The 27,515-nt window shown below is 44.1% G+C and overlaps 2 protein-coding genes across 5 annotated transcripts in view; both read left to right on the top strand.

Moving 5' to 3' along the window:
* Positions 1 to 12,722, top strand: part of GRK3 (G protein-coupled receptor kinase 3) — a 152,508-nt gene extending 139,786 nt beyond the window's left edge. Inside the window, exons 18-21 of the mRNA XM_058281566.1 lie at positions 116 to 278; positions 2,152 to 2,288; positions 4,466 to 4,579; positions 5,541 to 12,722. Of these exons, the coding sequence (XP_058137549.1) occupies positions 116 to 278; positions 2,152 to 2,288; positions 4,466 to 4,579; positions 5,541 to 5,702 (576 nt within the window). The 3' untranslated portion in view covers positions 5,703 to 12,722. The remainder of the gene's footprint in view (positions 1 to 115; positions 279 to 2,151; positions 2,289 to 4,465; positions 4,580 to 5,540) is intronic.
* Positions 12,723 to 19,659: 6,937 nt separating this feature from the next.
* The window catches only part of MYO18B (myosin XVIIIB), a 263,498-nt gene continuing 255,642 nt past the window's right edge, over positions 19,660 to 27,515 (top strand). For all 4 annotated transcript variants that reach the window (XM_058281562.1, XM_058281564.1, XM_058281563.1 and 1 more), the window contains exon 1: positions 19,660 to 19,863. The gene's annotated coding sequence lies outside the window, so the exon portion shown is untranslated. The remainder of the gene's footprint in view (positions 19,864 to 27,515) is intronic.

A 27,515-nucleotide genomic window follows, 5' to 3' on the forward strand; every position in this document is an offset into this window, starting at 1 on the left:
CAACTATTACTCTTTATACAGTTAGGATATAGTCACTGTTGATGTGATGCTTTTGAATCTGTTGCCTTTTAAAATATGTTAAATCATAAATATCTTGATTTCTTAAAATAATAAGCTTCTTGATTGCGACCAAGAACTCTACAAGAACTTCCCTTTGGTAATCTCTGAACGCTGGCAGCAGGAAGTAGCGGAAACTGTTTATGAAGCAGTAAATGCAGACACGGATAAAATCGAGGCCAGGAAGAAGGCTAAAAATAAGCAGCTTGGCCACGAAGAAGGTAAAATAGCTCATGGGTCTCAAAATATTTCCAGTACAATGAACCTTTAAAATTGCCTGTAAAGCTAAAAAGTAGGTGGGTCATAGAATACTTTCTAGTGGAGAAAAAAAATGCCATAAATAGTTTCAGTTTTATCTGACTTGGAGGAGCTCAGTATAGTATTTCAAAGTCGTTAGTCAACATATAAATAAAAATGTATCAAGACAGTCACGGATGTTTTGTTACTATGTCCTCTTGTCTTGGAGTGTTTGGGGGCTAATTTAGAAGTTTTTCCAGGAAGATTTAGAATATTAAAGTGGATCAGGACCAGCTTCAGGGATGAGTAACCTGTAAAGTTGCATACGGCCCCAAGCTCAGTTGAACGCTCTGCTGTCACCATCTTGAAATGTGTAATAATATTTTGGAAAGGGGTCCACATTTTCATTTTGCACTGGGTCCCGCAATGTATGTAGCCCGTCCTGGTGTGGCACATGCTATTACATATGTCACTTGTCAGTAAACAGCATTTACAAATTGTATTAAAAAATTACCAAACTATATTTCTATTTAAAATAACCAAGTGCCTCATTAGGACTTACAAAGTAGAACACAAAATATCCAGCATGAACTGCATTGGTCATTCTTTTTTCACTAAATGTAGTCATTCTTAATTTTTCTAAGATTTCACGAGTTTTGGATATTTATTTATTTTAGTTGATTTTGGTAAGATATCATTTCATTTCACCTCTAAGCAAAGACCTTTGTGAAGTTAACAGTATATATAAAAACAACCAGAAACAATTTCATTCTTTTAATAGGTTATTTTGGTGGGGACCTCCTGATGCAGAACACATTAACCTTATCTGAGCGTTTCCAAGGAGCAGTTATTATCTACTTAGAAAAATGTCTTTGATCCTGGATTAATTACTCCTTGCATAAAAGTTCCCTGAGCTCACCAGTGAAATCTATACCTTTACAAACTTTTTGAAGTATATCCTTTTAATTAGATCTACAGTTAGATAGATCATCTATCAAATTAATGAGTTTATCTTCATATCTAAAGTATTAATTTGTGCATATCCAGTGCTTGATTGAGGGTCTCAGAAGTCACCATTAAAGAAAAATGTAGTCTAGGCTTAGATCTTACCATTTACTACTTATTTAAATACACTTTGGAAGTACAAGCACATTTTCAATTAAAATGGCAACTCCACCACCTTGTCATTGCTGACCCTCCTAGGCCCCCTCCCTGCTTTGCTCTTCGTCTTCATACTTATCTCCATATGATACAACCTGGGTTTTCCTTCTCTGGATTATCTGAATGTGAGCTCTGTGAGGGCAGGGATTTCTGTCCTCTTCACTGCTGCATCCAGGATGCCTAGAACATTTCTAACACCTAGTCATTCCATAAACTTGTTGAGTGAGTAAGTGAGTAAGTGGGTGAGTGAGTGAATGATGTTTAGCACAAATCACCAACGCCTTTAATGAATATAAAGCAAGCCACTTAAAATGAACATTTTTTAAGGACACTACTTCATCATGAAAATGTAATGAGGATTCAACGTTAAGGTTAAATTAGCTTGGTTTCATCACATTGCCATATATTTGAGGGATAAATGTAACTTTAAATTGAGAAATGAACAATTTTTTATTGTTATATTGCCTTATTTGGACAAGAAAATCCTCATATTATTATTTATAAGATAAAAGATAAAAGATTAAAGGGGGAATCTCAGTCCCAGATACAGATAAAAGTTCTTTGGGAGTAGCATGAATTTAAATAGTCTGTTTTCCAGTTCTCATTATATATAATGGAAAATAGTTTGGAAGCAAATTTGGATCAATAAATTAATTTATCAGCCTACTTAATTTATACTTATTTTAAATTCCTCAGATTATGCTCTGGGAAAAGACTGTAGTATGCATGGGTACATGTTGAAACTGGGAAACCCTTTCCTGACTCAATGGCAGCGTCGATATTTTTACCTCTTTCCAAATAGACTTGAATGGAGAGGAGAGGGAGAATCCCGGGTAAGTCTAAAGCAGTCTCCCTAGGCAGTTACTTCTGTTATGTTCAATGTCATTTGGTTATTTCATATTACTGACATGTTTTAGAAAATATCCCCTAAACTGTCCATATCTATTTTAATTTGAATACAGAAGATTTTAATATTCAAACTTTGATGCTTAAACTTAGAAGTAAAGGAAGAACTTTATAGTATCTGAAATAGAATATGCTGTATAGTGGGGTCATAAATACCACATCATTAGGTGGGTTTGAAGAATGCTAGAGAGCAGCAGCATAGATACAGAAAAAGATCTGGGATGTGGGTCAGACAGTTCAAATCCACTGCTCGGTGTCTCTGGGACTCTGAGCACATTACATTGACTCTTTGGGCCTCAGTTTCCTCAGCCATAGAATGAGAGAAATGTGACCTAAACAGAAATCATAACCACCACTCTGAGTTTTACATTTTTTATCATAGGGTAAGGCCAGATGCTGTTAAAAAAAAAAAATGTTTAGCAACCTTTGGGGGTCCACCCCAATTTTATGAAGAGGAAGTAGGGTTGCGAGAGGGAGCGTGCAGTATACAGGGTCACTGGCAGTCAGCTGTGGGGCAAGGAGGTGATTCTGAGCCAGGGCTGCCTGTGCTTCCAGGCTATCTGTGATACAGCCTTCCCTGGGCAAGGTCAGTTGAAAAGGGCTAAATGATGTGAGACCAGGATGCTTCGCCCCAAGGAAGGGTCACCAAGTGTCACTTCCTTTTGTCTCTACCTCTTTGGACAATTTATAAGCAGGAAGATGTAGCTGTCCCTTCAGGTCCCTTCAAGAGCTAATATTTGTGATCAAAATGAAAAGAAATTTCTGATCCACACTGTCCCTCTCAGCAAGTCAGGCAGCATTTAATAATGGCCTACTGGGTGAGGAGTCCGGGGCTTGCAAGGGCCGTTTGTCATCATAAGCAGGACAATGGTCCCGAATGTGAAAAGCATAGTTTATGTGTCAGAAAACTGCCCACTGATTCTCCCAGGTCAGAACTATGGAAGAGAGGAGGCCCAAATCTTGTGTATTTGACTTCAGAATGAGTTTTTTAATCCCTATTGTTGAAGTTGCCATTTAATTATGGATGATTGCAATGGCATATTGCCATATTTCTTTAAAAATAACCTAGATCTTCTCAGTATTACTAATGTTGTGAAGTCTTTTTTTTTAGGTTAATGCATCTAAGGTTTGAGTTTCAATTAATTTTAACTTAGGTTCTAGTCAGTAGAAGGTAGCTCCCAAAGCTCAGTCTTTTTCCAGATAAGGAGTGGATCTGGGCATAATATGTATCTAGTATACAGTTTACTGGCTGTCACTCTTCTGCATTTTGAAAGAATGTTGTCACACTTTTCAGGATATTTGAAAGCTTAAGACATGCAGATTGAGCCTTTGATTAACATGGAATGCAATAAATTATCTTGGTTTTAAAAGATTCAACATTTAGTGTTCTATTTAAGAAGCTACATATGTGGGCTGATTCGTAAGTATAAGGGAAAAGAAAACTTGAGAGTTTATGATGGTGTTGTTTTTTATTTAGGATTCCTGGAGTATTTACCCCAAAAAACATAAAATGGTAAGGTAATCATGACACTATAGCATTCACCTTAAGTAATAATGCTATACAGAACTTGTGTCAGTCTTTTAAGGATGTCACCTGTATTTATTTGTAACATCATTTTGATATTAACATGATATTGTTAGTTTATAAGCCAACGTGACCAAACATTTACTTAGTTGCTTTTAAAAAACTAAACTATACCTTTTGCTCATGTAAATCATATGTAGCGCTTCATTGTTCCCTCACAACTTTATTGATAGAATTCAGATGAGTATGATACAAAACAGTATACTTGAGATACAAAATGGTTCAAAAATCAATTCTGTGTTGAGGGAACTCTGCCTTTGCCATTTTGCCTTATAGAAACATTCCTTTCTTGCAGTTTGGGTTTTGTTTTTTGGGTTTTTTTGAGATTTTTTTTCAACTTTTGTACATGTTCTTTTGTAGCTTTTCTCTCCCTACTTCTAGAATATCATCAAAGAAAGAAAAAAAAAATGCTGTTTCTTTTTACTTTTTTCTAAGCTATTAGTTCTTAGTATTATTATTTTTTATTTATTGTAAGTAATCATGAAATAAGTAATTTAAAAATTTTATTTTTATGAATAGCAAAATTTACTGACAATGGAACAGATTCTCTCTGTGGAAGAAACTCAATTTAAAGACAAAAAATGCATTTTGTTGAGGATAAAAGGAGGGAAGCAATTTGTCTTGCAATGTGAGGTGAGTTTTTATTTATTTTTTCTTAGGTCAAAGTTAGAGCAGTTATATAAAAATCCAGCAAAGACAGCTGCCTGATTATAAAATGTTTTCTTACTCCATTCTTTATCACTCACATACCTGGCAAGAAATCCCCAAGATACAAAATTTTCAGCAAATTAACAGTTATTTTTAAAGAATCAAATATTTGAGAATGGCAGGAGAGGGGAGTACAGAAATAATTTGATTACCCAGAAACTCCATCCATTACTTAATACAGACCTAGAATTTTGTTTGTTCCATAGTTTTCCAGATCTCTTATCTTTCAGCATGTTTGATGTTGAGGTTTTGCAGGTTTAAATGAACATAAGATACCAAAGTGACTCCACTCAGGCAAATGCCATCTTTCTCTCCCCCAGAATTATACTGTGGCCCAAATTTTGCTAATTCTAAATTCCTGAACATTTTTTCTACTATTGTGTGTGTATTAGAAGATCACATTTAGAGAGATAAGTTGGTAGTAGATTAAAAACAAACATGCATTTAATAACTTCATTATGCATGTGTGAAGATTCTTTTTTAATTTGTCAAAACTCCTCCTCATTTATTATTGCCATAATAATTGATGTCTCAGCAAGGGTCCTCTGAAGGCAGGCCATTTTATTTTATAGACTTCAGGTGTTTTAGGAATCAAAGGTAGTATCTAAACAAATTAAAGGCCGTGTTTCTCCTAGTGGGGTTGGAAGAGAACCATTTGAAAGACTTTCATAGGCCTTTGCCTTCTCTCTGTAAGGAAACTCTGGAAGAAGTCTCTGCGCCACCCACCAATTAGTAATATTGCGGGGCAGAGAAACAGGGTGTGCTCTCAGCACTCATCTGGGATCTTCTAGATGTCCCAAGAAGAGTAGCCATCAGGAGAGACATTCACACCTGTTGGCAAAACTGATGAACCTCTCCTAATTCCTACACTTGTATTTCCATGCAGAGTGATCCTGAGTTTGTACAGTGGAAGAAAGAGTTGACGGAAACCTTTATGGAGGCCCAGAGGTTTCTGCGTCGAGCCCCAAAGTTCCTCCACAAGCCTCGGGCTGGTGTCGTTGAGCTCTCCAAGCCACCCCTCTGTCACAGAAACAGCAATGGCCTTTAGCACCCAGGTCAGAGAGGATCCTGGAGAAGACTGCTTCAAGGAAGCCCACGCCTCTGCATGCAGCCCTTTTGGGAGAAGTATGGGAATTGAATGTTGGATTTGCTTATCACGGGAGATCTTCTGTGGCTGGGATGACCCAAGATGCCAAGATGCTCCTACGAGCAATTGAGACCTTCCTCAGGCATGGGTTGGCTCTCCATTCCCCGCCTGGTGCCTCCACGGTCGCATTTGTCTGTCCTCGAAAACTACTGAAGAAAGGAAAGTTCTTTTACTTTGCTGCACACTTATTTTGGTATAGACTGAACCTAGAACTTGAAATGATTCCTACTTATCCCTTAAATTTTTATGTCTGGTATCAAACATATCTTGGACTTTCCAAGGTGGGATTTAAAAATTGTCAGCGTTGGGTAATAGATTGCCCTAAGTGTTGCCAATATTTTATCTATAAACAGTCACTGCTGATTTTAGATGTCTTTGTCCATGCTACTGGGGGATGGGAGATCAACGGTATGTTTCTTTTGTGCCTGTCAGAACCAACTTCTTATTGAAGATATTTTCTGAAAATATTGAACTTGGGCCCTTCACCCCGTGAGCCATACCCTCATCTGTCGTACCGTGCCTCTGACAAGGACATACTGAGGCATTCGCAATTAGATGGGAATGAAGATGGCACATTTTCAGATTTGATGGCACTAAATAACTTCAGGCATAAGAGTAGATCACTGGAAAGGTGTACAGTGATTCTGAAGGCAAGGCAATGGAGTTTTAGCTTTCAGGGCACTGGCAACTGACAAAATTTTTTTCAAGTCCCAGGTGCGCAAGTCAACCAGCAGCACCTATAAGTGTTTGGGACGTTTGGGTGTGTATGTGCACCGATGGGCCAGTCTCTCTTCTGGGTTTCAACCATAAGTGGTTATATGGCACAGTAATTCTGGTTCCTTCTGCCTCTGGAAACGCATCAACAGTGGATGTATAAAAGAAGGAAAAGAATTGCTCTGTTTTACATTTTAGTATAACTTAAAATTAATTTTATTGAAAAAAGAATGCTGAAGAATGAATGTGTCCTGATGGGTTACCTGTGTATATTTCCTTTCTGTTGCCCCTCAGCTGTCATGAGTGAGTAACACTTTGCACTAGGTTGTTCTGCGACAGACTTTAGAGCGTGAAGGCCTTTTGCCCAGCGGCATCCCCTCCCACCCTGTGGTTTGTTTTCCCGCCGTTGTTTTCCATGCCCTTTTCATGCCCCAGATAAGTGCTGGGTTATAGGGACCAGTGTGTTTCCCAGCAAAGGCCCCATGTCGTCAGACAAAAAAATAATAATATTAAGACACATACTTGTCTGTCCTTTTCTTGGTGTAATTTTATTGTATGTCTCTAAGTTAACTACTAACAATATAAATAACTTGACATCATAATTGTCTGCATCCTATCCTCAGTATTTTTAGTGGTTTCAAATCTTTGTTTTTCTATTCGTGTGCTTTGTCCATTGGGAAAGTAAGTAGTTTTTTGTGACATTATATTTGGAAAGTTTCGAAGTTAATTACTGAAACTATCTATTATTTCATAGAAATTACTTTGGAAAAGAAGTTTTGAGGTTCATTATCCATCTCAACTACTAGTTGGAGTTTAAATGAACATAACTGTGCTGCTCTCTACAATTTCCAGCATGGGAGGGTGTGTGTGTACTATTCACATGCACACACCTTATTTGAAAGGGAAGAATAATATTCAAATTCTGTGGAAAAAAAGAAACAGAAAAGCAGTTGATCTTGGAGTGAGCATCCTCTCAGCTGTGGCCAGGTATAGCCATGAATGTCTTTAGTTAGCTCCTCAATTGCAAGCTAATGCATGCTCAGTCCTTAGGGCTGTAGCTGAGCTTTGTATCTCTCCTGTTCGCAGGGTTCAGGAGTCTTGAGAAAGATTTTTAAACTTCCAGGAGTGAGCCATTTCTCATATTTGCTGTAAAATTGAGCCAGTTTACCTGTCCTTCAAAGATATTTTTGCTCCAGAGTAGTAAAATATGAGTTTAATCCCTCTTTTTTTAAAAAAGATTTATTTTTTATTTATTCCCCTGCCCTCCCACCCCCCCCGCCGTGTCCATTTGCTGTGTGTTCCTGTGTTCCTCTGTAACCGCTTCCATCCTCATCAGTGGCACTGGGAATCTGTGTCTCTTCCCGTTGCGTCATCTTGCTGTCAGCTCTCCGTGTGTGCAGTGTCATTCCTGGGTAGGCTACACCTTCCTTAGTGATAGGTGGCTCTCCTCACGGGGTGCACTCCCTGTGTGTGGGGCTCCCCCACGTGGGGGACACCCCTGCATGGCACGGCACTCCCCATGCGCATCGGCACTGTGCATGGGCCAATGGGCCAGCTACACACGGGTCAAGGAGGCCCAGGGTTTGAACCGCGGACTTCCCATGTGGTAGGCGGGCGCCCTATCCATTGAGCCAAGTCTGCTTCCCTAATCCCTCTTTTAAAAAAGAAATATGAATGGAAAAATTCCCTGAGAGCCCTTTTGTCTCAAACTTAGGCCAAGTAATTGTTACACATCCCCAACTAACATAGGATTTCTGCTGACGTGGCCGAGAATGACATCTAGATGTAATTTATTAAGAGAATGTTGTGAGGTTGGGAAGAGCTGCTCACTAGGGTGGTAGTGAGTTGTGTTGGGGTCTGGTTTGGGGGTCTTGGACCCATCCCTGCGGCTATTCTAATGGGACTAATTATTTCTGCTGGGAGAACCTAAAATGCTGTTTTTCTAGCCCCTGGTGCTCACCTGGTCAAAGAAAAAGTTAGTCAGCTTAGAATCTTTGTAAACTTGGTCGTCTTAGAAGGTTTTAAGAATATTTCATGATTCCTAGATGTTTGGCCCTTCTTATGTCTGGGCCATTAAAAAGCTTTCTTGTTTTAGATTTATATGGTGGGGTCTTTTAGCATTGTCAATGAAGATCATCAAGGTGTATATTATATTTATAAAATTATGTTATAATATATCTTGATTTCATGATTCAAAGGAATCAATAAAGCAAAGCCTAAAAATAATAGATTTCTTTAAGCTGCTATGTAACATATGTAGAATAAATTAAAAGCTTCCGTGAGGAGAGAGGATATAGCTCAAGTGGTTGAGCACCTGCTACCCATGTCTGAGGTCCCAGGTTCGATCCCTGATACCTCCTAAAAACAAAACAAACAAATGAAAAAACCACTTTCATTGGGGAGCAGATGTAGCTCCGTGGTTGAGCACCTGCTTCCCATGTATGAGGTCCTGCGTTCAATCCCCCAAACCTCCTTAAAAAAAAAGGAAGTAAAAACAAAAAACTTCTGTGAATCCAAAGTTATTCTTTTTATCCTAAAATGTTCTCTTTGGTGTGAGTATCCCCCTCACTTCATTTGGGTTCATTGTTTTTCTTTCTTTATCATGTTTATGTATGATTTTTCAGCAAAACATGCCTGGAAGTTAACTCTTGTTTCACCTCTAAGGCAAAGCACTTGTGCCTCTGGTCACTTCACTGTCACTACAGTGTCAAATTCTGCATGTGAAAATGAGGAGCCTGATGTCAAGGCACACTGAGGAAAGGGTGCATCCTGCTGAAGAAAAACAGCAGCTACAAAAAAACACAATGTTCTAGACAAGGTCTAGCTTAATTAGTGGTTTGAAAAATGTGCCATCCAGATATTGGGAGCAATTATTTTAAGGGCCCACTGGCCACTAACAAACAGTGTTTACCAGTTGATTATGGGTTGTAATTAGATTTAAGAGCCAAGTGTGTTTTTTCTGATGCCTTTTTTCTTTCATTCAGAATGTGAAATTGGTCCAAGTCAATACATTTGACTTTTAGTTGAATTGATTTTTCTGATAAACGGTTCAAAAGTTTAGCATATCAGTAAGAAAACATTCTCAGAGTTTGATTTCTTTTGAATGACATAAATCTGTAACTTACTTTGAAATGGACTAGTGGAAGATACAATTTATTTGTATGATTTAATCACGTAATATTTTCTCATTTATGTTCAGGGAAAGGATCTGATTCAAAGGTTCTTTTGCCAAATTAACTCCTCCCCAGCCTGCATGAGGAATTGTCTGACTTAGTTGCTTGTTCCTGGAAAGGATTCAGCCTTGGATTTGGGTCTGCGACAGATTGGGAGGTCATGGGGTGGTAGTAGTGGATGTCAAAGACAGAAGAAGAATGGTAGAAATAGGGCAAAAGGGAGAAAGGAGTTCATGGATTTTATGGTAAAAATCTTTCCCTTTTCCCCACAAAGCCCTAAGGAAATGATTGGGTTAAGGATTGTTTGGGGTTTTTGTTTCTTTTGCCCCTTCCACAGAGTAGTTGAGTAATAATAGTTAAGTTCTTGCTACTTTATTTTGGAGTTGGGGGCTGCCAAGCTTATTGGGAGGCCATGTGCATTCCATCAGTACTTTCTGTAACTGCGACGTTGCTCAGCACATCAGCCTGGTGTCCCTGAGGGGAAGAGGCACAGGGGTCCAGAGCAGAAGCAGTTCCAGCAACCTCTGCCAGCACTTGGCCTTGTGCGCTGTGCTGGGGCATTGCAGCCGCCACCTGTAGGACCACTGTCAGGGAGTTGGCCAGTTGGTCAGTGGTGCTCATTGTTAACGAAGCCATTAAAGTTCTAGTAAAGCCACTAAAATAACAAAACCTGGCCTTACTCTTTGTGCGATTCATGATTCTGAAGTGTGCTTTAATAGTTTCAATTAAGAAGTTCTTTTTCTTAAAGATCCAATGTGATTTTCCCTTTCACTCACCTAGATTTACTTGAGAAGCTTGAATTAATTATTCAAATTCCTGCCCATATGAATGTTTTTATCCAGGCCATATTTTTAAAAAAAGTTTTGTAGAATTAATGAGAGTTGAACTCTGAAATGACACTCGTTTGTTTGAATAATAATCGATATTACATTTTCTTTGTCCTCAAATAACTAAGACCCTGTGCTTTTATTAATAGAGTAGAATCACAGGAATGCCCGTTCCTGCAGGCTCAAGTGCTGTAATGCTGCCTGATCCCCCCAAAGGCCTAGAGGCAGCTCACTTCACTGGTCGGGGCCACGTTTCTGACAGTATTGACTAATAAATGCAGCACCCAAAATTTAAGTTGCCTTTATCTTAAAAAAAAAAAAAACAAAAAAAAACCACCACTACAGAAAGTGAGTTAACAGTATACACATTTCATCAAAAATATATGGGGAAAAAACACCAGTTTGAACTGCATTTTAGAGTTAAATAACTCATATTCTTATAGTTAATTGATCTATACCTTACAAGTTATAAAAATGTCATACTTTAGAAACATCTATGAAAACTGGCAAATGTATTTCCATTTTTGGTTCTGTCCTAAATATAAAATGTCTTTGATGAAATGGTAGGAAATGGAGATATATTTCTAACTCTATTCAAATTATAATGGACTTAAAATTGAATTTGTTCTGTCTTAGTTGATTATATTTCATGATGTATATATTACATGTGCTTTATAAGCTAAACACTGGCCATTTTTAGTTCTATTGTTAAATTGTATTTTTCTATGCTTTAACTAATTATAATAGATTTGCCTTTTTTTGAGTAACATAAAGATTGCTAAGCTACACATACAAAAAAAAAACCCAAAGTTCTATTTTAGCACAAAACATTTTATATTATTTATTGAATCCATCAGTTTGTTTTCATCAAAAACATTCCATATCATTTCTGCTCCTTTTTATTTGTATAGTTTGTTATTTAAAGAAATGGCAGTCCTGTTTCTGTGTTTCATAAAGTAAAATTGAAATGATGTTTTTTCCAATATGACTAACTTACCCTTTTAGAAAGTCAGAAGTTTCCATATATGTAAAGTCAGCTTGCATATAAAGAGTGTAGGGACAAACATCTCTTCTCCCTGCTCTGGACTATTTTTAACACTGGCTTATCTGCTGGTCTGTGCTGAGAGGCGTATGCACTTTGTTTGTAGCATCCGTCAGCAAGCTTGCTGTGAAATGCTGCTTCCATCTACCTCTTCAGAAAGCCTCCTGCTTGCTGACAGGTATTCCGAGTGCTTTATTCCAGGTTGACTATAAGAGAACTTCAGTAAGCCATTTCGGTGTGATTCCTTGTTACATAGGTTTGTTTTTAACACCACAGCATCATTTAGGAACTCATGTGAGCTGGGCGAGTAGATATCCCTTCTCTGTATCCTTTAGGGTTTGAAGTACTACCGCAGAGCACAATGCCTTACTTCTATTGTGCCAGAATGCCCCAGATTAGCCTTGGCGTTGCCTCAAGACTTGATTGTTGTTTGTGCTTTACCAGTGGCTAATGGGAAAGATGCTCTTCTGGACTCTGCCGTGGGCCAGCGCATCTCCAGACATGGTAAGCTGGGTCCAAAGCCCTGCTTTTAGGAGACACATTTGAATGTGACATCTTCCCTTCTCTGTTTCAGAAAGGCTTGGGAATTGAGGGTCATGAAGGCAAGAGCCCTCACATATGATTCAGATTTCACAAGAGGTCTTACTGTCTTATTTTTGAAGGGTACCCTTGAGGATTCCTGCAGAAGAGAACGAAGGTCTTTCTCTGTGCGGGAGAGTTCCTCCTCACCTGCTGATGTTTTCCCTTGCCTGATTTCCTGGTTCCATATCCATCGTACAGTAATGTATTCCCTATATTCTTGGCAAAGTACAATACTGTTTAAGAAATGAATCCGTTTTCTATCGTGCATTGCTATACCACGTGAAGCCAGTGAACTAGATATTGTAAATCCAGATATTGTACCTATAAAATTACTTGTTTTAATTCTTTTCATATTTATTGTGCCAGCGAAGGGTGATACTCCCTTTCTCAGTATACTACTTACTAGTGCACGTTTGAAATAGTCTCCTCCATGGAGATGCTCTTCCAAGTCCATGGTCAATGCCTTGCCGGTGATGTTAAAGTCACCACCTCTGATGGTTATTTGGGAGCAGCGTGACTGGTTTCTGTGTTGGTGAATTGCTTATATAACAATATCTCAATAAAAAGAATCTGTGCAAAGCTATCTACTTTAGTGTGCTGTTTCCCCTCCCTCCCCCCAGTTAAAGACCACATTTCTTTATCCAATCATCATGAGAAGTCTCATTTTCAGGAATCCTGACTTTGGGAAATTCATGCAGAGGCTGATTTCATGGAAGAGAAAGGAACTGCCAACAAGCATTCCTACTGTTTCCTCAGATAGCTGGAACACAGCCATGTTCACAGTTTCAAGATTTTGGAGACTAACTGCTCCTGCCTTCTATAGGGCAGGTTGCAGGGAAAATGCCTGTGGAAAGCCTAGGCAACGAGGAAGCCCAGTAGGTCCAGCCTCTCTTGGGAAGGGGCCCCCTAACTCTCTGCCCCCAACCCCAAGAGGATGTGCTGCAGGGATGCCATGACTCATGCCACTTTCAACCAGAACCCCCAAGAGGACATGATGCCTGACCCCAGCCATATACACAGGTCTGTCTGTCTGTAGAGGCACAGGTTGAAAGTGGGTTGTGTACTTCCTGTTCTTGAGCTGGAAACCCCTTCTGCCTCCTGAAAGTTCCAGAAAGAAGGAAGTCCTGGCTGGTCTATGTAGCCATTACATTTCCTGCACTTGGCGATTGGAAGGAGGCCCAGCTAGGGAGTGTGTAGTCAGCTCCGTGGGCAGAAGGCAGCAGCAATCACAGACTCCTGGATCCGAGTGTTTTATGACCAAGGGCTGCTCTCCAGCAACAAGACCTGAGAACTCTCCAGAGAGCTATTGAAATCAACCCACTCCCTTGGTAGCAGGAAGGAGGGATAGTATGAGGGACTCTACTCCCAACCCATCTTGGAAAATCAGTTAATCTATTTGGTCCTCAGTTTTTTCATCCATAAGATAAAAGAATTGAATTAGATGATCTTGAAGAACTCATGTAGCCAAAGTATATCCTTCAAGTTTCTAACTAAGGGTAAACGCAAGGGACTTTTGTTGATGCTGTACTTGGGAATTCAAAATAACCACTCCCTTCAGTGTTTCTATGATTTCTTCCATGTTGCATTAGGAATAATTGTGCTAATCTCCCCTTTAAACTATGAGTTCCTTGCGGCTGGAGCCCCTTCCAATTTATCTGGGCTCTAATCATATACTGAACTGAAGAGGAGAGGAATCAAATGACTGTACGGCTTTCTTTCCCTGGTCACCAGTTTGGATACTGGAGATCAAAAGAAGTTTTTCAGTCCAAATTATTCAGGCAGGCTCTTTCCGGGGAGTAGATAAACCAAATAAAACTCTCGGCCTTTACTTTGGGCTCATATATGCACCACTGACCAGGCGCCTAATTGATGGAGTCTGGAGGGGAAATTGATTCTGTGGATCTTTAGAAGGGAAGACAGGCAGTTAGCAGATAATCACAGCAAGGAAGCACTTTTGCCTGACTGGTGGCTATCACAGACAACTGGTTGTTACATTTTTATTTTTGTTTTTTTAACCTTAGTATCTGGGTAAAATGCCCCCATTCTTCATTTACCCTTTTAGGATGAGACATCATCTTGATTGGATAACCTGTGAAACATGTCTCTGTGTGAGGCACTAAAGGGCAAGAGGAAGTGGAGTCAGTTTGTATGGGAGCCGTGTCAGGCTCCCACCTTCTTCCCAGGGTGACACTGGGCACGTCACTTTACCTCTTGGTACCTGCATCTCCTCGTCTACACGGGGTGTTAGGACAAATACACATGCCACATCCATTAGAGGTCTGCTGAGCATTTAGTGAATTAAAACATACATAGTGCCCAGAATAGTGTTGTTTGAATATTATGATCTCTCTGTACAGACCAACTTTCATTTTACTAGTGTTTTGAACTATTCATGGATCCACAACAGGATATTTTACAATTACAGCTCCCCGCCCCAGGTTGGGCAGATCCATCCAGGGGGAAAGACTACCTGGATTCTCATTTTAGAAGCAAAGTGGAGAGCTGCGATCCTCCTAGAGAAGATGAGGCATGAGTCCTTCTTACGGCCTTTAAGACCTGCCTATAGGGGCAGATAAGGGTCAGCTACCGAATAAGGTAAATATATGCTGCTTTGAAATTTAAATAACTGAATCATGTTTTAAAGTACGGATTTACACCAATCATAACTCAAACTGCTCATGAGTGCAGGTGTGCTCATGATTCAAAACTTAGCTTTGTGGTGGGGATTTTTGAGCACACTGTTTGCAGATGGTCATGCCTCTCTAGGGAGACACAGACTCACTGTCTGCCCTCTACCTTTCACGGAATCCATAGTAAAGGTGCAGTTGGTCATGCCTCTATATGTCTCAGCTAGTCTAGCTCTTGGAATTTCCTCTGTTGTTCCTATGTCCCCTTTTCATATTTGTGTCAGGTGCATTCAGTGTTGGTGAGGTCCAGAAGATGAGGTCACAGTAACCAGTACTTGGAGTTTGACCCTTACTGACTTTAGGGTTGCTCAGAGCATTTCACTTGGAAGTGGTCCCGAGGTTCATCAAATCTCCAAAACTGAAGGTGTAAGCCTGTAGCCTGTTCACCAGAGATCAATATGGCAGGCAGAACCAGTTAATCAACACTGAGCAAGTAAGTCAACTGGGAAAATGTGAATGCATTTTAGATTTTAAGTTAATTAAACTGAATATTTAAAAAAATTCTAGGGCAACCACCAAAAGATAGTACAGAGAAAAACTGAAAGTTACATAGAAAAAAACTCTATCCAAAATAAAGGAGAAGGTTTTTCAATGAAAGGAATCTAGAGTGAAAGATAAGCCATGACACTAGCAGATATTGCAATATGTGCAGCCAAAGGATTAATATGTCTAATATATAAAGAACACCTACAAATCAATAGCAAGTCAAGTGATCCAGTAGAAAAATGGGCTAGCCACTGAGCCTACAACTTGTGTTAAGTTACATCAGAACCCAGTCAGTGTTGTGCTGGACCTGATAAAGGTGGGAAGGAATTTGACCACAGTAGAGCTGCACCTGGGCAGGAGCAGGAAAGAAGGTGGGGCATTAGGTTCTTAAGGTATTTGAGCAAGGGAAGCAGGAGAAGGGAGAGTTTATCAATTTGGGAGCACTCTCCCAGGACATGAGATTTTCCATCCAGGCAAGGACCCTGGGAGAGCAGTGCAGACTCAACAACTCACTGGCTCCTTGAAGCATGGGAAGAATGATGGCCCTTTCTGGGGGTGGTTAGTCAAATTGCCAGAATTTCAGTGGTGGACAGTGGAAAGAGGGAGTAAAGCATTGAGAGAAGTGGGCATGTTTGGGGGATATACTAAGTAAACTCAGAGCCCCAATGGATGGTTTGGTTACTGGGCATGAGTGAGCAGGAGAATACACTGAGGCCATTGGGAATGTGCTAGTGAGAGGGGAATCAGCCCCCCTAAGAAGTTATAGATCTGCAGTCAGTCATTCAGTCATTCAACAAGCACCCACTGAGCACCCAGCATGAGCCATGTGGACTGGGACCGCCATTGGGATCAGGATCCCTATTTTGCAGGGTAAACCCTAAGGCCCAGCAATGGAAGGCCACCTCCCCAAGGCGTGCAGTGAGGAAGCCACAGATTGGACCTGGCCCCAAAGCCTGTGCCCTTTCCCCACTACCTGTCTGCTCCTGCAAACAGTGTTCTGAGAGCTCTGTGCAGATATACTCCCTCTGGGCCCTGGTCAGAGGGGGGCTTTGGGGACTTACTCTGTGAGGATTGCTCTCACCTCACACTCTAAGAAGCTCCAGTCTATGGTTCACTTGTTATATCACCAAAGATTCTGTGAGCACCGACTCAGGACCAGGCCCTGTGCTGGGCAATGGGACAAACCAGGAGACCATACACTGATGGGGGATGGATAGAAGGACAGCTAGGGAAATAATGATGCAGGACCAGGTCCTCAGACAACTGCTAGAGGTCAGTATTCATGCATTCAGTTATTCACTCCGTAAACACATCGAGCACTTCCTGTGTACCAGCCACTAAAAGAGACACAGATGCAGGCAGATGGTGGGGACTGTGACACATGACACAGGTCCCTGCAGTGACACTTGAGGAGTCTCATGATGGTCACACATGCAGAAGCACACAGCACAGTTTTCCAGTTTATAGGCATGCACACACATAGCACATACATGGCTCTCTGATACCAGTGGGAATAATAGGACCCCACAATGGTAGAAAGCAGGAGGCGGCAAAACCAGGTGGGTGTGGTCATCCTAGTGAGAGGCAAGACGGGAGGGGCTGCCAGGGGATCCTGACCCTCAGGGACTTCAGAGACTAATGGAACGTAGCATCCCTTGGGGCGAAATAGGTAGGCCACCAACAAGGGGCCAGTTCAATAGGTACCATCAAAAAAATTAAGAATGGATGATCAGGATACTGAGGTCAGTTATTCCAAAAAAGCATCACAATCCTTTGGCCATTTTGGGGACCCAGAGCTCATTGAACAAGAGGGCAAGTCTCCAAGAGGAAGGACCTGCGATCTATGGCAAGTGTGCCCGGTAATGATTTCCCTAGTCCTTCCCTAAAGGGACCCACTGTTTGTGGTCTGTTTGGACACCCCACCACATAGCAGCATGATCCACTCCATGGGTGACACCATGCTCATTGAATTGGAGGAGCCAAAAGTGGCCAGTTTTCTGGAGGCCTTGCTAAGAGTGCATCTACTTTCTCATCCTTTCCTCTCACCGAGGGAACGCAACCTGGAGACTGGGAGAAAAATGCTCAGCTGGGTGGCAAGGCTTCCAAATGCTGCCTTCAATCACAGATGGTCCAAGCCATGCTTGATCGTCTTGGGTGGTAGAAGTCAACCTGCACAGGTGCCAGGGGAATAAGGCAAAGATGTGCCAGTCTCCTTCAGGAGAGACAGTTCCCTTCACGCCAACCAAATCATCCCTGCAGGGCATGACTCACAGGGAGCTCCCAGTCCTGGTCCCAGAGAATCATTTCTATAAGTATCTAACCCGCGTGTGTAGACTGACAGCCTTTATAGAATATCAAGAACAGAGAAGCACCAGGAGACTACGTTTCAGGATCTGGCACTGGGTGGGTGGATCCTCCAGCTGCCAATGATTTAGCCTGATGGGGAGAAAACAGCTCACTGGCGACCCGTTGTCTTCAATTTCTTCATGATGAGCAGCATAAGATGTCTAACATCGCCCTCCATGGGGTCTGAGGGGAACCCTCTTCAATCTCATGTCTATTTTATAGACTGCCATTTCCAAAGCAGGCTTCAATTCATTTTTCAATGCATTTCCAATGGAGTGCCAATTTTCAAGACCCAGAAGGACAGAATACTTTGAGAAAATCTTGCACTATCAGCCCTCAGGAAAGAACCACAGTCTCGAGTTTTTGTGGACGTGACCTTTACAAGGGGAAGCACATCAGGCCCAAATGGGCTTCAGGATCAAAGAGATCTGGATTTGAGTTGCGATGCTCACCCTCACCAGCTGTGTAGACCTCCCTGATTTTCTTAGTCTTTTTTCCCCATAATTTTTTGTTTTAGAGAATTTGTGGGTTTAGAAAGCAATCATGTATGGAACAGAGGATTCCCATATACCACCCACTGTTAACACCTTGCATTGGTATGGTACATCTCTTACAACTGGTGAAAGCACACTTTTATGATTGTGCTAATATTTTTAAAGATTTATTTTATTTATTACCCTCCCCCAACCTCATTTGTGCTCACTGTCTGCTCTCTGTGTCCACTCGTTTTATACTCCCTGTGTCTGCTTGTCTTCTTTAGGAGGCACTGGGAACCAAACCTGGGACCTTCCCATGTGGAAGAGAAGTGATCAATCACTTGAGCAACCTCCGTGCCCTGCTTTGTTGTGTCTCTCATTGTGTTTCCTCTTTGTGTCTCCTTGTTGTATCATCTTGTTGTGTTAGCTTGCCACGCCAGCCCATCGTGCCAGCTTGCTGTCTTGCTCATCTTCTCTAGAAGACACCAGGAACCAAACCTGGAACCTCCCATGTGGTAGGTGGGTGCCCAAATGCTTGAGCCACATCGGCTTCCCATAATTGTGCTATTAACTATACATAGTCCACGGTTTAACTTAGAGTTCACTGTTTGTGTAGTGCAGTTCCATGCATTTGAAAAAGATTATTCTGTTACCATATATACATCCTAACATTCTCCTTTACTTAGTCTTTAATTTTTTTATTAGAAGAGTTGTAGGTTAACTGAAAAACCATGCAGAAAGTGGAGTTCCTCTGTAACACCCCCCTGACACAGTTTTTCTATTATTAACATTTGGCATTAGTGTGGTACCATTGTTAAAATTGATGAAGCAACATTATTATATTAGCTACAGTCCATGGTTTACATTAGGGTTTACTCTTTGTGTTTGTACAGTTCTGCAGTTTTATTTAAATTTATATATATGTATATGTATCTCTGCTTTTCAGTGGACAAAGCACTTTACAGAGTCCAGTTTGGTGTAGTGTTCAGGAGTGTTTCCCCTGACGCCAACCCTGCCTGGGTTCAAAGCCTAGCTCTCCACCGCCTGTCGGGCAAGTTGAGTAACCGCTGTGCCTCAGTTTCCCCACCTGTGATATGGGCGTGGGGGAGACCCTCCCTTTTAGGATTGTTGCGAATATTGAGAGTCCATCCAAGCTCTGAGGAGCAGGCCCAGCATGCGATAACGGCTGCGTACGTGTTCGCCACATTTACACTCGTGGATTGGTTCCTAAAGGCACGACAGGAGTTGGACTTAGCTCCTCCCGGAGTCCGGGCGCAGGCGGGTGCGGGAGTGAGGGCTGGGCGCTCTGCCGGCGCCTGCGGCCTCCAGTTACCGCGGGGGCAGAGCGCGGGTGCGCAGCTCGGGGGACAGGACGACGGCTGAGAATGTGCTTGCGTCGGGAGCTGTCCCCTCCCCTGCTCGGCGCCACCAAATATGTCCCTGCTCTCTGCCGCCTGGTCAACGCGGTCTCCTGGCCAGACCTGGGGCTCACCGGCTAATTTTAGAAATGACTTGTCGACTCAGCTGCTGCTCTCACATTGGCTCTGGGGGGTGGGGGGCGGGGAGGGGCGGCAGGGGAAGGGGATTTGTGTGCGAGAGTGGGGAAGCCTGTTTCTGACCGCTCTCCTTCACCCCTGCCTTCCCGGCTTGGGGGGCGCCTCCGCTGATACCGGGGGAGGACACTTGGGCGCTAGCAGCTCCTTGTGGCCCGCGGCCTCCTGGGGAGAAGGTACTGTGCGGCTGGGTTTCTCTAAGGGCACCTTGCGAGGCGGTGGGCGAGAGTTCCGCGGCCGCCATGTGTTTTGGGGGGCCGCCGAGGCAGGCCATGATCCTTCAGGCCTCTTTTTCCCCCCAGCTAGCGGCCCGTGTGGCTCACGTAGAATATTTAGTGGAAGGAATTTAGAACAACCCGCTGGGGCAAGGGGACCCTCTCTGGGCTCACCCTTTGGCAAGGCCCAGCTGTTTGGCATAATCATTTTAGAAAGTCTGTTTAGAGTCACAAAAGAACTCCCACTGTGGGCTCTTAGCTGGCAGGCTTCAGGGGTTGTATTTGTCTGCAGCTACCCGTCATTTCAGCTTAGCTGGTTTTCAACTGGGGGTCAGGGAGCCCAACTTCCCCTGACCCCCCATTTCACCTTTCAGTCCTGCTGAGGAGAAGCCTTGATTTTAGTCGCTTTTTGTTCCCAATAAAGCATGTATGCGTGGTGGGGGGGAGGGTGGTGGTGATTCACGGCCGAAGGTTTAAATTTCATGCAGAATTCACTTGATCCTCTGTTGAGAGGAGGGGCCTTGCTTGACACACCCGTTTCCAAGCATTTCTTTGAATGGAGCAGACCCACCGGCTGCAGTGCTGGGCGGCCAGGGGCGGCAGGGAGTGGTGGGGGAGCTCCGCATTTTACCAGGGCCCCCCGGCCCAGGAGCTCGGGGGTCATGGAGGCAGGTCTCAGCTGCTGCCTCTGTGCAGCTTTCCCACAGAGGTGGCCGGAGGGAGACGCCCCAGACAACAGCAGGCTGCCCCGGCTAGCCTTGACCGGCCTGTGCAGGGACCTGGGGTTAGACCCCATGTGGCCTGGAAACCTTAGCTGTTACTTTCACTTTGTGCCCTCCAAGAAGGCGCCTGCCGGTGTAGGGCAGCAGCTCGTGGAGGCCAGAGGAGCCATTGGGCTTCCAGTGTGGATCAGGACGATGGTTCCTGCAGGGTCTTGTCTGCTATTGCCCCGAATTGTTCCCTGGATCTGAGTAAAGTGTCCAGGCTATGCCAGGGGAGCAGACAAGAGAAGAGAGGCACCTATGGGGTCTTGGGATATGGATGAGTTCTAGGAAATAAGAGCAGAGAGTGAGAAGCCAGGAGGGGAGGGAGGGAAGGAGAGAGAGAAGGAGGGGGAGGAGGAGGGGGTGGGGAGGAAAAGGGCCAGGAAGCAGCAGAAGGATGAGAGGAAGATGAGGGAGGAGGAGCAGGGGAAGCAGAAAGATGAGGAGAAAGAGAAAGAGAAGACAGCAATGACAACAAAGGCTCCTAGACTCCTGAGTTATTTTGAAGGTTACATATCATCAACTAATAAACATTTGGTGTCCTCTGCCCACAGGCCTGGTCATCTTGGGTGCCTGGTTTTGGCTCTGTGACCCTGTGACCTCTGGCAAGTCCCTCTCCCAAGCCAAGGGGGCTGGGCAAGACCATCCCTGAGATCTGTTTGAGGATCCAGGGCAGTACCTAACCAGGGATCCACTACCTCCATTAGCCTCACCTGGGAACTTTAAAAATATGGAACATCCCAGACCTACTGAGCACTCTTGGAGAAAGGGGCCCCAAAATCTGCAGATTTAAAACCTCCCGGGCGCCTGGCACACTGGAGACGAACTGACTGATTCAGGCTTATCCTTTCTTCCGTATGCGTGTCTCTCCTCTGGTTTGTGTGAACGAAACCGCAGAGGGCTGCTGCTCAGCATCCCCCTTGTCAAACGAAGGGAATGTGCACAGCGTTTTCGTAGGGTCTGATTATTGCAAAGAATTTGTAAGGCAGTGTTCATGCAGGGGAAGGGGCAAGCCCTCCTGGTGGCATTCTGAGACAAGAACAGAGGGCTCTGAACTGGAGAGAACCTCCTTGGGCTGCCCCAAGAAAGGGCATGCTGGCTGCATCTCTGCAATGCCACGGTGAGACAGCCTTTGCTCTGGGTCCTGGTTTTTCCTAGCGCTTCTCAGATAAAAGCAACTGACCAGATGGCCATTTTAAGCAGGTGATCAGTTACTGCGGCATATGACAAACCCTGACGTTTAAATTGTGTGGGATCAAATGGCTTGAAAAAATGGAGAAGGTGGGTCTGAGACAACTGGAGGAGCCCAGAGTAGCACCAGTTCAACCCCATCTGTTCACAGGCAGGGCTGTGGGGGCACAGAGAGGGGGTCAACCTGTTCAGGGATGCACAGCTCTCCAGATGGCACTGGGCTGTGAATAGCCGCCCACTTCAAGGCTGGCGGCACTCAGGGAGCAGCCGAGGCTCCCCAGTCTTACCCATCCAAATCTTCTCTGTCCTCCTCTTCCTCCAAGCCTCAAAGCAAAGAGGTAAGTCTCAGTTCTAACTTGAGTGGAGGCAACAAAAATGAACTTTATAACACAAGGCCTAAGCATTAGAGCTCAGGGGCATTCACACATTCACAATCATCAAGGCAGATCTCTCTCTCTCTCTCTCTCTCTTTCTCTCTCTCTCTCTCTCTCTCACACACACACACACACACACACACACACACATCCCGCTCAGTATGAAGGATCTGGTGTCACCATCAGCTTAATCTGAATCACCTCACCCAAGGCATGACTCACCTGACTCTGTCATTTTCCTTTTGTGCTCCAGTTCTCCCAGTGCTTCTCCCTGGCACTTAATTGCTCACGAGAAATAAAGTTTCTGTAACTCAAATGTCCCTCAACAGGTGAATGGATAAACAATGTGATATATCCAGACAATGGGCAATTATTCTGCTGTAGGAAGGAGCAAAGCTCTGAGACATGCTGCAACATGGATGAACTTTCAAGTCATGTCCAGGGAAATAAGTAAGGTCTATGAGGACAGCTAGCATATGGTGACACTTATGTGAAATATCTAGAAATAGCAAGGTTGTAGAGACAGAAAGTTAAAGATTAGGGGCTATGAGGGGATGGAGAGAGGGGATGTAGGAATTGTTGCTTGGTGAGTAGAGAGTGTTTGTGAATTTGGAAACTGTTAATTAAAATACTTAAAAAGTAATAAACATATATCATTCTGTCAATGAAGGAAAGATCCTCAAGAAACAGAAAAGTGGGTTTACCAAATATGTGGCCAGTACTCACATTTGGGGTAGCAGGAATTTCAGGTTCCCAAGGGAATTTTTTCTTCAACAAAAGACAATGCATTTTCAGCTGTTCCTTGGGAACCAGTTGGGTTTGGGTTTCACTCATGGAGGACAGCTGGATTGACAGCTGAGTTGAGGAAGAGATGGTAGATCAGTGGGATTAAGTGTCCCATTCTTGCTTAATATTGCTGTAAGTTTGGGTATGAGTTTTGAGCTCCATTTTGCAGATGGGACTTGGGACTTGGGGGCTTAAGGGCTCAAGATAGGCAAACAGTAAAATGAAACTGGAACTCAGAGCCCTTTCTGGAGAGACGTGTATATTTAGTCTAATAAACAACATGGGCTAAGATAATGACTTTTGCAACTGGTTCACAGGGACAGATAACAAAACCTATTCAAATTCATTATTTCATTTAATCCTTTGATAAATCAAGGGGGAGGGTGAGACTTTCCCAGTTTTATAGAGGAGGAAATTGAGAATCAGAAAGGTTTAGTGACTTACCCAGGGCCACAAAGCTAGTATGTGAATTGTGGCCTCAGGAAATATTTCTTGTTCTTTTGTCAACAATGGGTAGGCTCCCTTTTTTTTTTTCTTTTCCAGTTTTTTCTATGTCACAGCCATTTTTTTTTTTTAAGTCAAGATCAGTTTGCCCATTTTCCCTCTTTATGCTCCCCTTCATTTGCTATTCTAGACCAGGGTTTCTCAACCTCAGTACTACTGACATTTTGGGCCACATTCTTGTGTTGGACTGTCCTATGCATTGTAGGATTTAAGCATCTAGATGCTAACAGTACCTCCTCCCCCAAAAAATGCCTCTAGACATTTCCAAATGCATCATTGTCTCTGGTTGAGAACCACTGTTGTAGTTCCATTCAAGAGAACTTTTTGCAATGACAGAAACGTTCTATTCCTGTGCTATCCAATATGGTAGCCACTAGCCATTTTATGGAGCAACTGAACCCCAAAAACAGGGAAGTCTCCCAGAAGGAGTCCAACCAGCTTCTTGCTTCATTATGGCAGGGGACACCTCTATCCATTCCTGTGCCTATGGCAGACATTGCTTGCTGATCACAGAAAGATTTCCTGTTGAATTCAAACATGGCTCAGTGTCCTTCTCAATACAACATTCCAGGCAGCTACCACAGAGTAGTGGGTGCTGGCATGTGAGAGGAGCACTACTGGCTATCCCCATCTATGGGGTCTAGTGTCTCATCAGGTAGTCAGGTGGCTGGCAAGGGGTGTGTGTCCACCTAAGTCAGTGGGGTGGCCACAGATGTGAGGAGCAGAAAACAGATGCTGGAGGACTCAAAGGTTTTCTCTCTAATCATTTTTCTAAGAAACACCCAATGCGTGATTTAGGGATGGAAGATGCAGGGAAGGTGCTGGCTTGTCAGCCACTGATGTGAAAAGTGTTTGGAGATTTTAATTAACATGGGACTTGATATGCACCAATGGGGGATGTGGCTGCTGCCAATGGACATTCATAAAGTCAGCAACTGCTCAGAGGCATACAGGACTTCTATATCTACCTGCTTCTTGGGTACTCGTACCGCCTCGTGATATGGGCAAGAGAGACCCATGTCTCATTTGGCAGAAGGGCGAACTGCAGCCCTGAGAGGTTAAAAGACAGGCAGAACAGGGCCCAAGCTAATGTCTGAGAACTTCAGCCCAGTGAAGGGTGGGAACCCACTGCCTTCCCCCCACCAGCTCCTGGTGGAGTGAAGGGCCATGCCTGGTGCAGAGCACGGGTAGGAAGACACCCAGGGACAGTGGCTGGTGTTCTGAAGGACAGGGAGGTCATGTCACCTGAGAAATGGTTGAAAGCTCCAGATGAGAAAATGCTGGCGCACTCGATAGGTGTTACGTGGACAAGGACTTAACCTTGCTCTCCAATGCTCCAGAGAGCAGGACTGAGGCCAGCATGTGGCCACCCTGTGAGACAGATCTCTGGGTAGGAGGAACAAGAGTCAGACTGGGCCCCGGGAGATGAAGCTCCTGGTCCTGCCACTGTCAGGAGCTGTGGGACCTTGGCAAAGTCACTTTCCCCTCCCACCCCAGACCATAGATGCCACCGTAGAAAGTGGTTTGTTAGTCTCTGAGAGCCTTTAGAGCTCTGGTTCGAAAGAAAAGAAGCAATTAGAGCAGACCTGAAATGTCATACTTAGTAGTGACCTCCCTGTCATGGGACATAAGCAAGAGAGGACTTCCTCCAAGGGGGCCAGAATTCCAAGACTCTGTCTACTCATAAATTCCTGGTTGTCTGATGGCACATGACGTATTCAGCTTGTATCCACTCCCTGCATTTCCTCTTTTCTCTTCTTTTCTCTATTCTTTCTCATCTTGCCTCACCTGTTTTTCTCCACCAACTTCCCTCTTCAACATCTCTTTTTCCTTCTGTTAACCCTCCTGCCCTTGTTTCTCACTCATGCCCTCTCCTCTTATTCATCTTTGTTGGATAACACAGCTTTCCTGAGTGTGGCCTGAATTTGGCTAGTTGCAGGCTGTGGATTCAGTACCCAAGAGAAAGGTCTGCATGCTGGTAATAGTCCCTTTCATTACTGCCTGGCTCAGGGTCCGGGTAAACTTGGCTGGACCACGTAGGGATTATGAGGATCACCTTTGTACCTTTAGTCTCGAGGTGGCAAATAGATAGCACTTGTGCACCATTTCCTCAATACATGCCCAGGGCAGACATTAATAATCAATCATAGCATTCTTCCAGTGTGCCTGGATAAAGGCTTAGAGTCCTTCCTGTATACCACTCCAGACAGCCACTACCCATTGCTCCATACATGAGTTGAAACCTACTTGCCCTGCCCCCTGGCTCCATTAGTCTGTATTCTATCAGTTGAGCCTATACTCAACTGGCATTTTGGAGAGGTTTTTTAGTAAAACTCTTCTAAGAGGTAGAAGTACCCAGAGACCAATGGCAGTGGGAAGTGGTTACTAGCCTTTGGCATGATGGGGCAAGGGAGAGGAAGGGAAATGCAGGCATTGGAGACAACTGGAGAGGGACCATGTGAAGGAGGCTGTGCTTGTAGTTAGACAAACACAGGCACTGCCCACACCAGGGCCTAACACTGGCAGATGGGTGGGCTGGGGCCTGATCCCTAGTTCCTTCCACACAGGGTCTCCTGCCATTGCTTCCCACTGGCCAAATTCAACCAGAATCCAGAGAGCCAGCGAGCTGGGGGGGACACGATCCCTGGTGGGCACCCTCCTGGGACACAGCAGGTTAGGAAAGAATGGAGGAAGGGATGTGAAGCAGGGAAAGATGGACCAAGCCCCCATAAGCCTGCACGGGCTAGGGGCCCTTCCCTTTGGGAAACAGCTCAGGCTTGGCTGCCTGGAAAATGGGACCCAGAGGTGAGGAATCCGGAAGAAAGTACTTGCAGAAAGTGGGTGGCATGGATGCAGGAGCTGTGGCCTCATTCTGCCTGGCTCTGTCATCCAGCAGTCCCCATGGCAGCTGGTCTCCTCCAGGTGGGAATATTGGCTGTATAGTCAGGGGTCTGGATCACTCCAGTGCGGTCATTTGAGATTATTAAGTTATTAAGGGGGTTATTTACCAAAGCTACAGCAGGATTTCATGTAATCATCAAGGCAGGGATCAGTAGACTATGGCCCACGGGCCAAATCCAGCTTTCCACCTGCTTTTAAACATAAAGTGTGATGGGCACACAGCATCCATCACTTATACGTACATAGGGCTGCTTTTAAACTACAGTGTTGAGGAATTGCAACAGAGACCTTTTGGCTCACAAAGCTGAATGGTCTATTATCTGGCCTTTTGCAGAAGTCGGCTGACATCTACATATAGGGATGGTTCAGCACTCTGGGGCTAGCAAGAGTGGGAGCTGTTACTTCCCTTGGGCCTGAAGTGGCAGGAGAGGGTGCTGCCGCCAGAGCGGAGGAGGCTGCTGGAAAGCACCTTTGGTAAAGGATGCGGCCAATGTCTGGCAACTGGGGCATTCTTCCCCCTGCCTCTAATCTTCGGCTGGTAGGTGATTCCCATTAGCTGAGCCCACCTGGAAGCTGGAGCACAGGGAGCCATTGGTAGAGGCCAAACAGCTCAGTGTGAGGGTAAGTCCTGGAGAGGCAATCAGAAGACACCCAGTCACAGACAGTGTGTCCAAGTCTCCCAGCATCTTTCTTTCCACGCTGCCTCCTGGTCCCTGCCTGCCTGCCTGACCCCCAGTGTGGCTGTCAGAGAGACCAGGAGTTTGGCCTTGTGCTGCCTCGCTCATGTGCTGCTCCCAGCCTGCCTCCAGGACCTTGTGAACTAGCGGGGAATGAGCATTACACTTCTGCACCAAAGTCTGGGCACGACAGGATTCTAAATGCAGAGTGGCATGAGCTATGTGGCCAGCTAGAGCAGAGGGTGAATATTAGGGGGCGATAGGGCAGAGGAGAGCAGAGGGGTGGTGTCATGGAGGAGAAAGTCCAACAGGACAAAAGATGGCCATATAAGAGACAAGAAGGGGAAGGGAACAGTGCTTTTCCTGAGCAGCTGCCACATGCCAGGCCCAGTGCCAGGAGATGCCTAGGAACCCTA

This window comes from Dasypus novemcinctus, chromosome 19 (assembly GCF_030445035.2).
Source record: "Dasypus novemcinctus isolate mDasNov1 chromosome 19, mDasNov1.1.hap2, whole genome shotgun sequence".
In the NCBI taxonomy this organism is placed as follows: Eukaryota; Metazoa; Chordata; class Mammalia; order Cingulata; family Dasypodidae; genus Dasypus; species Dasypus novemcinctus.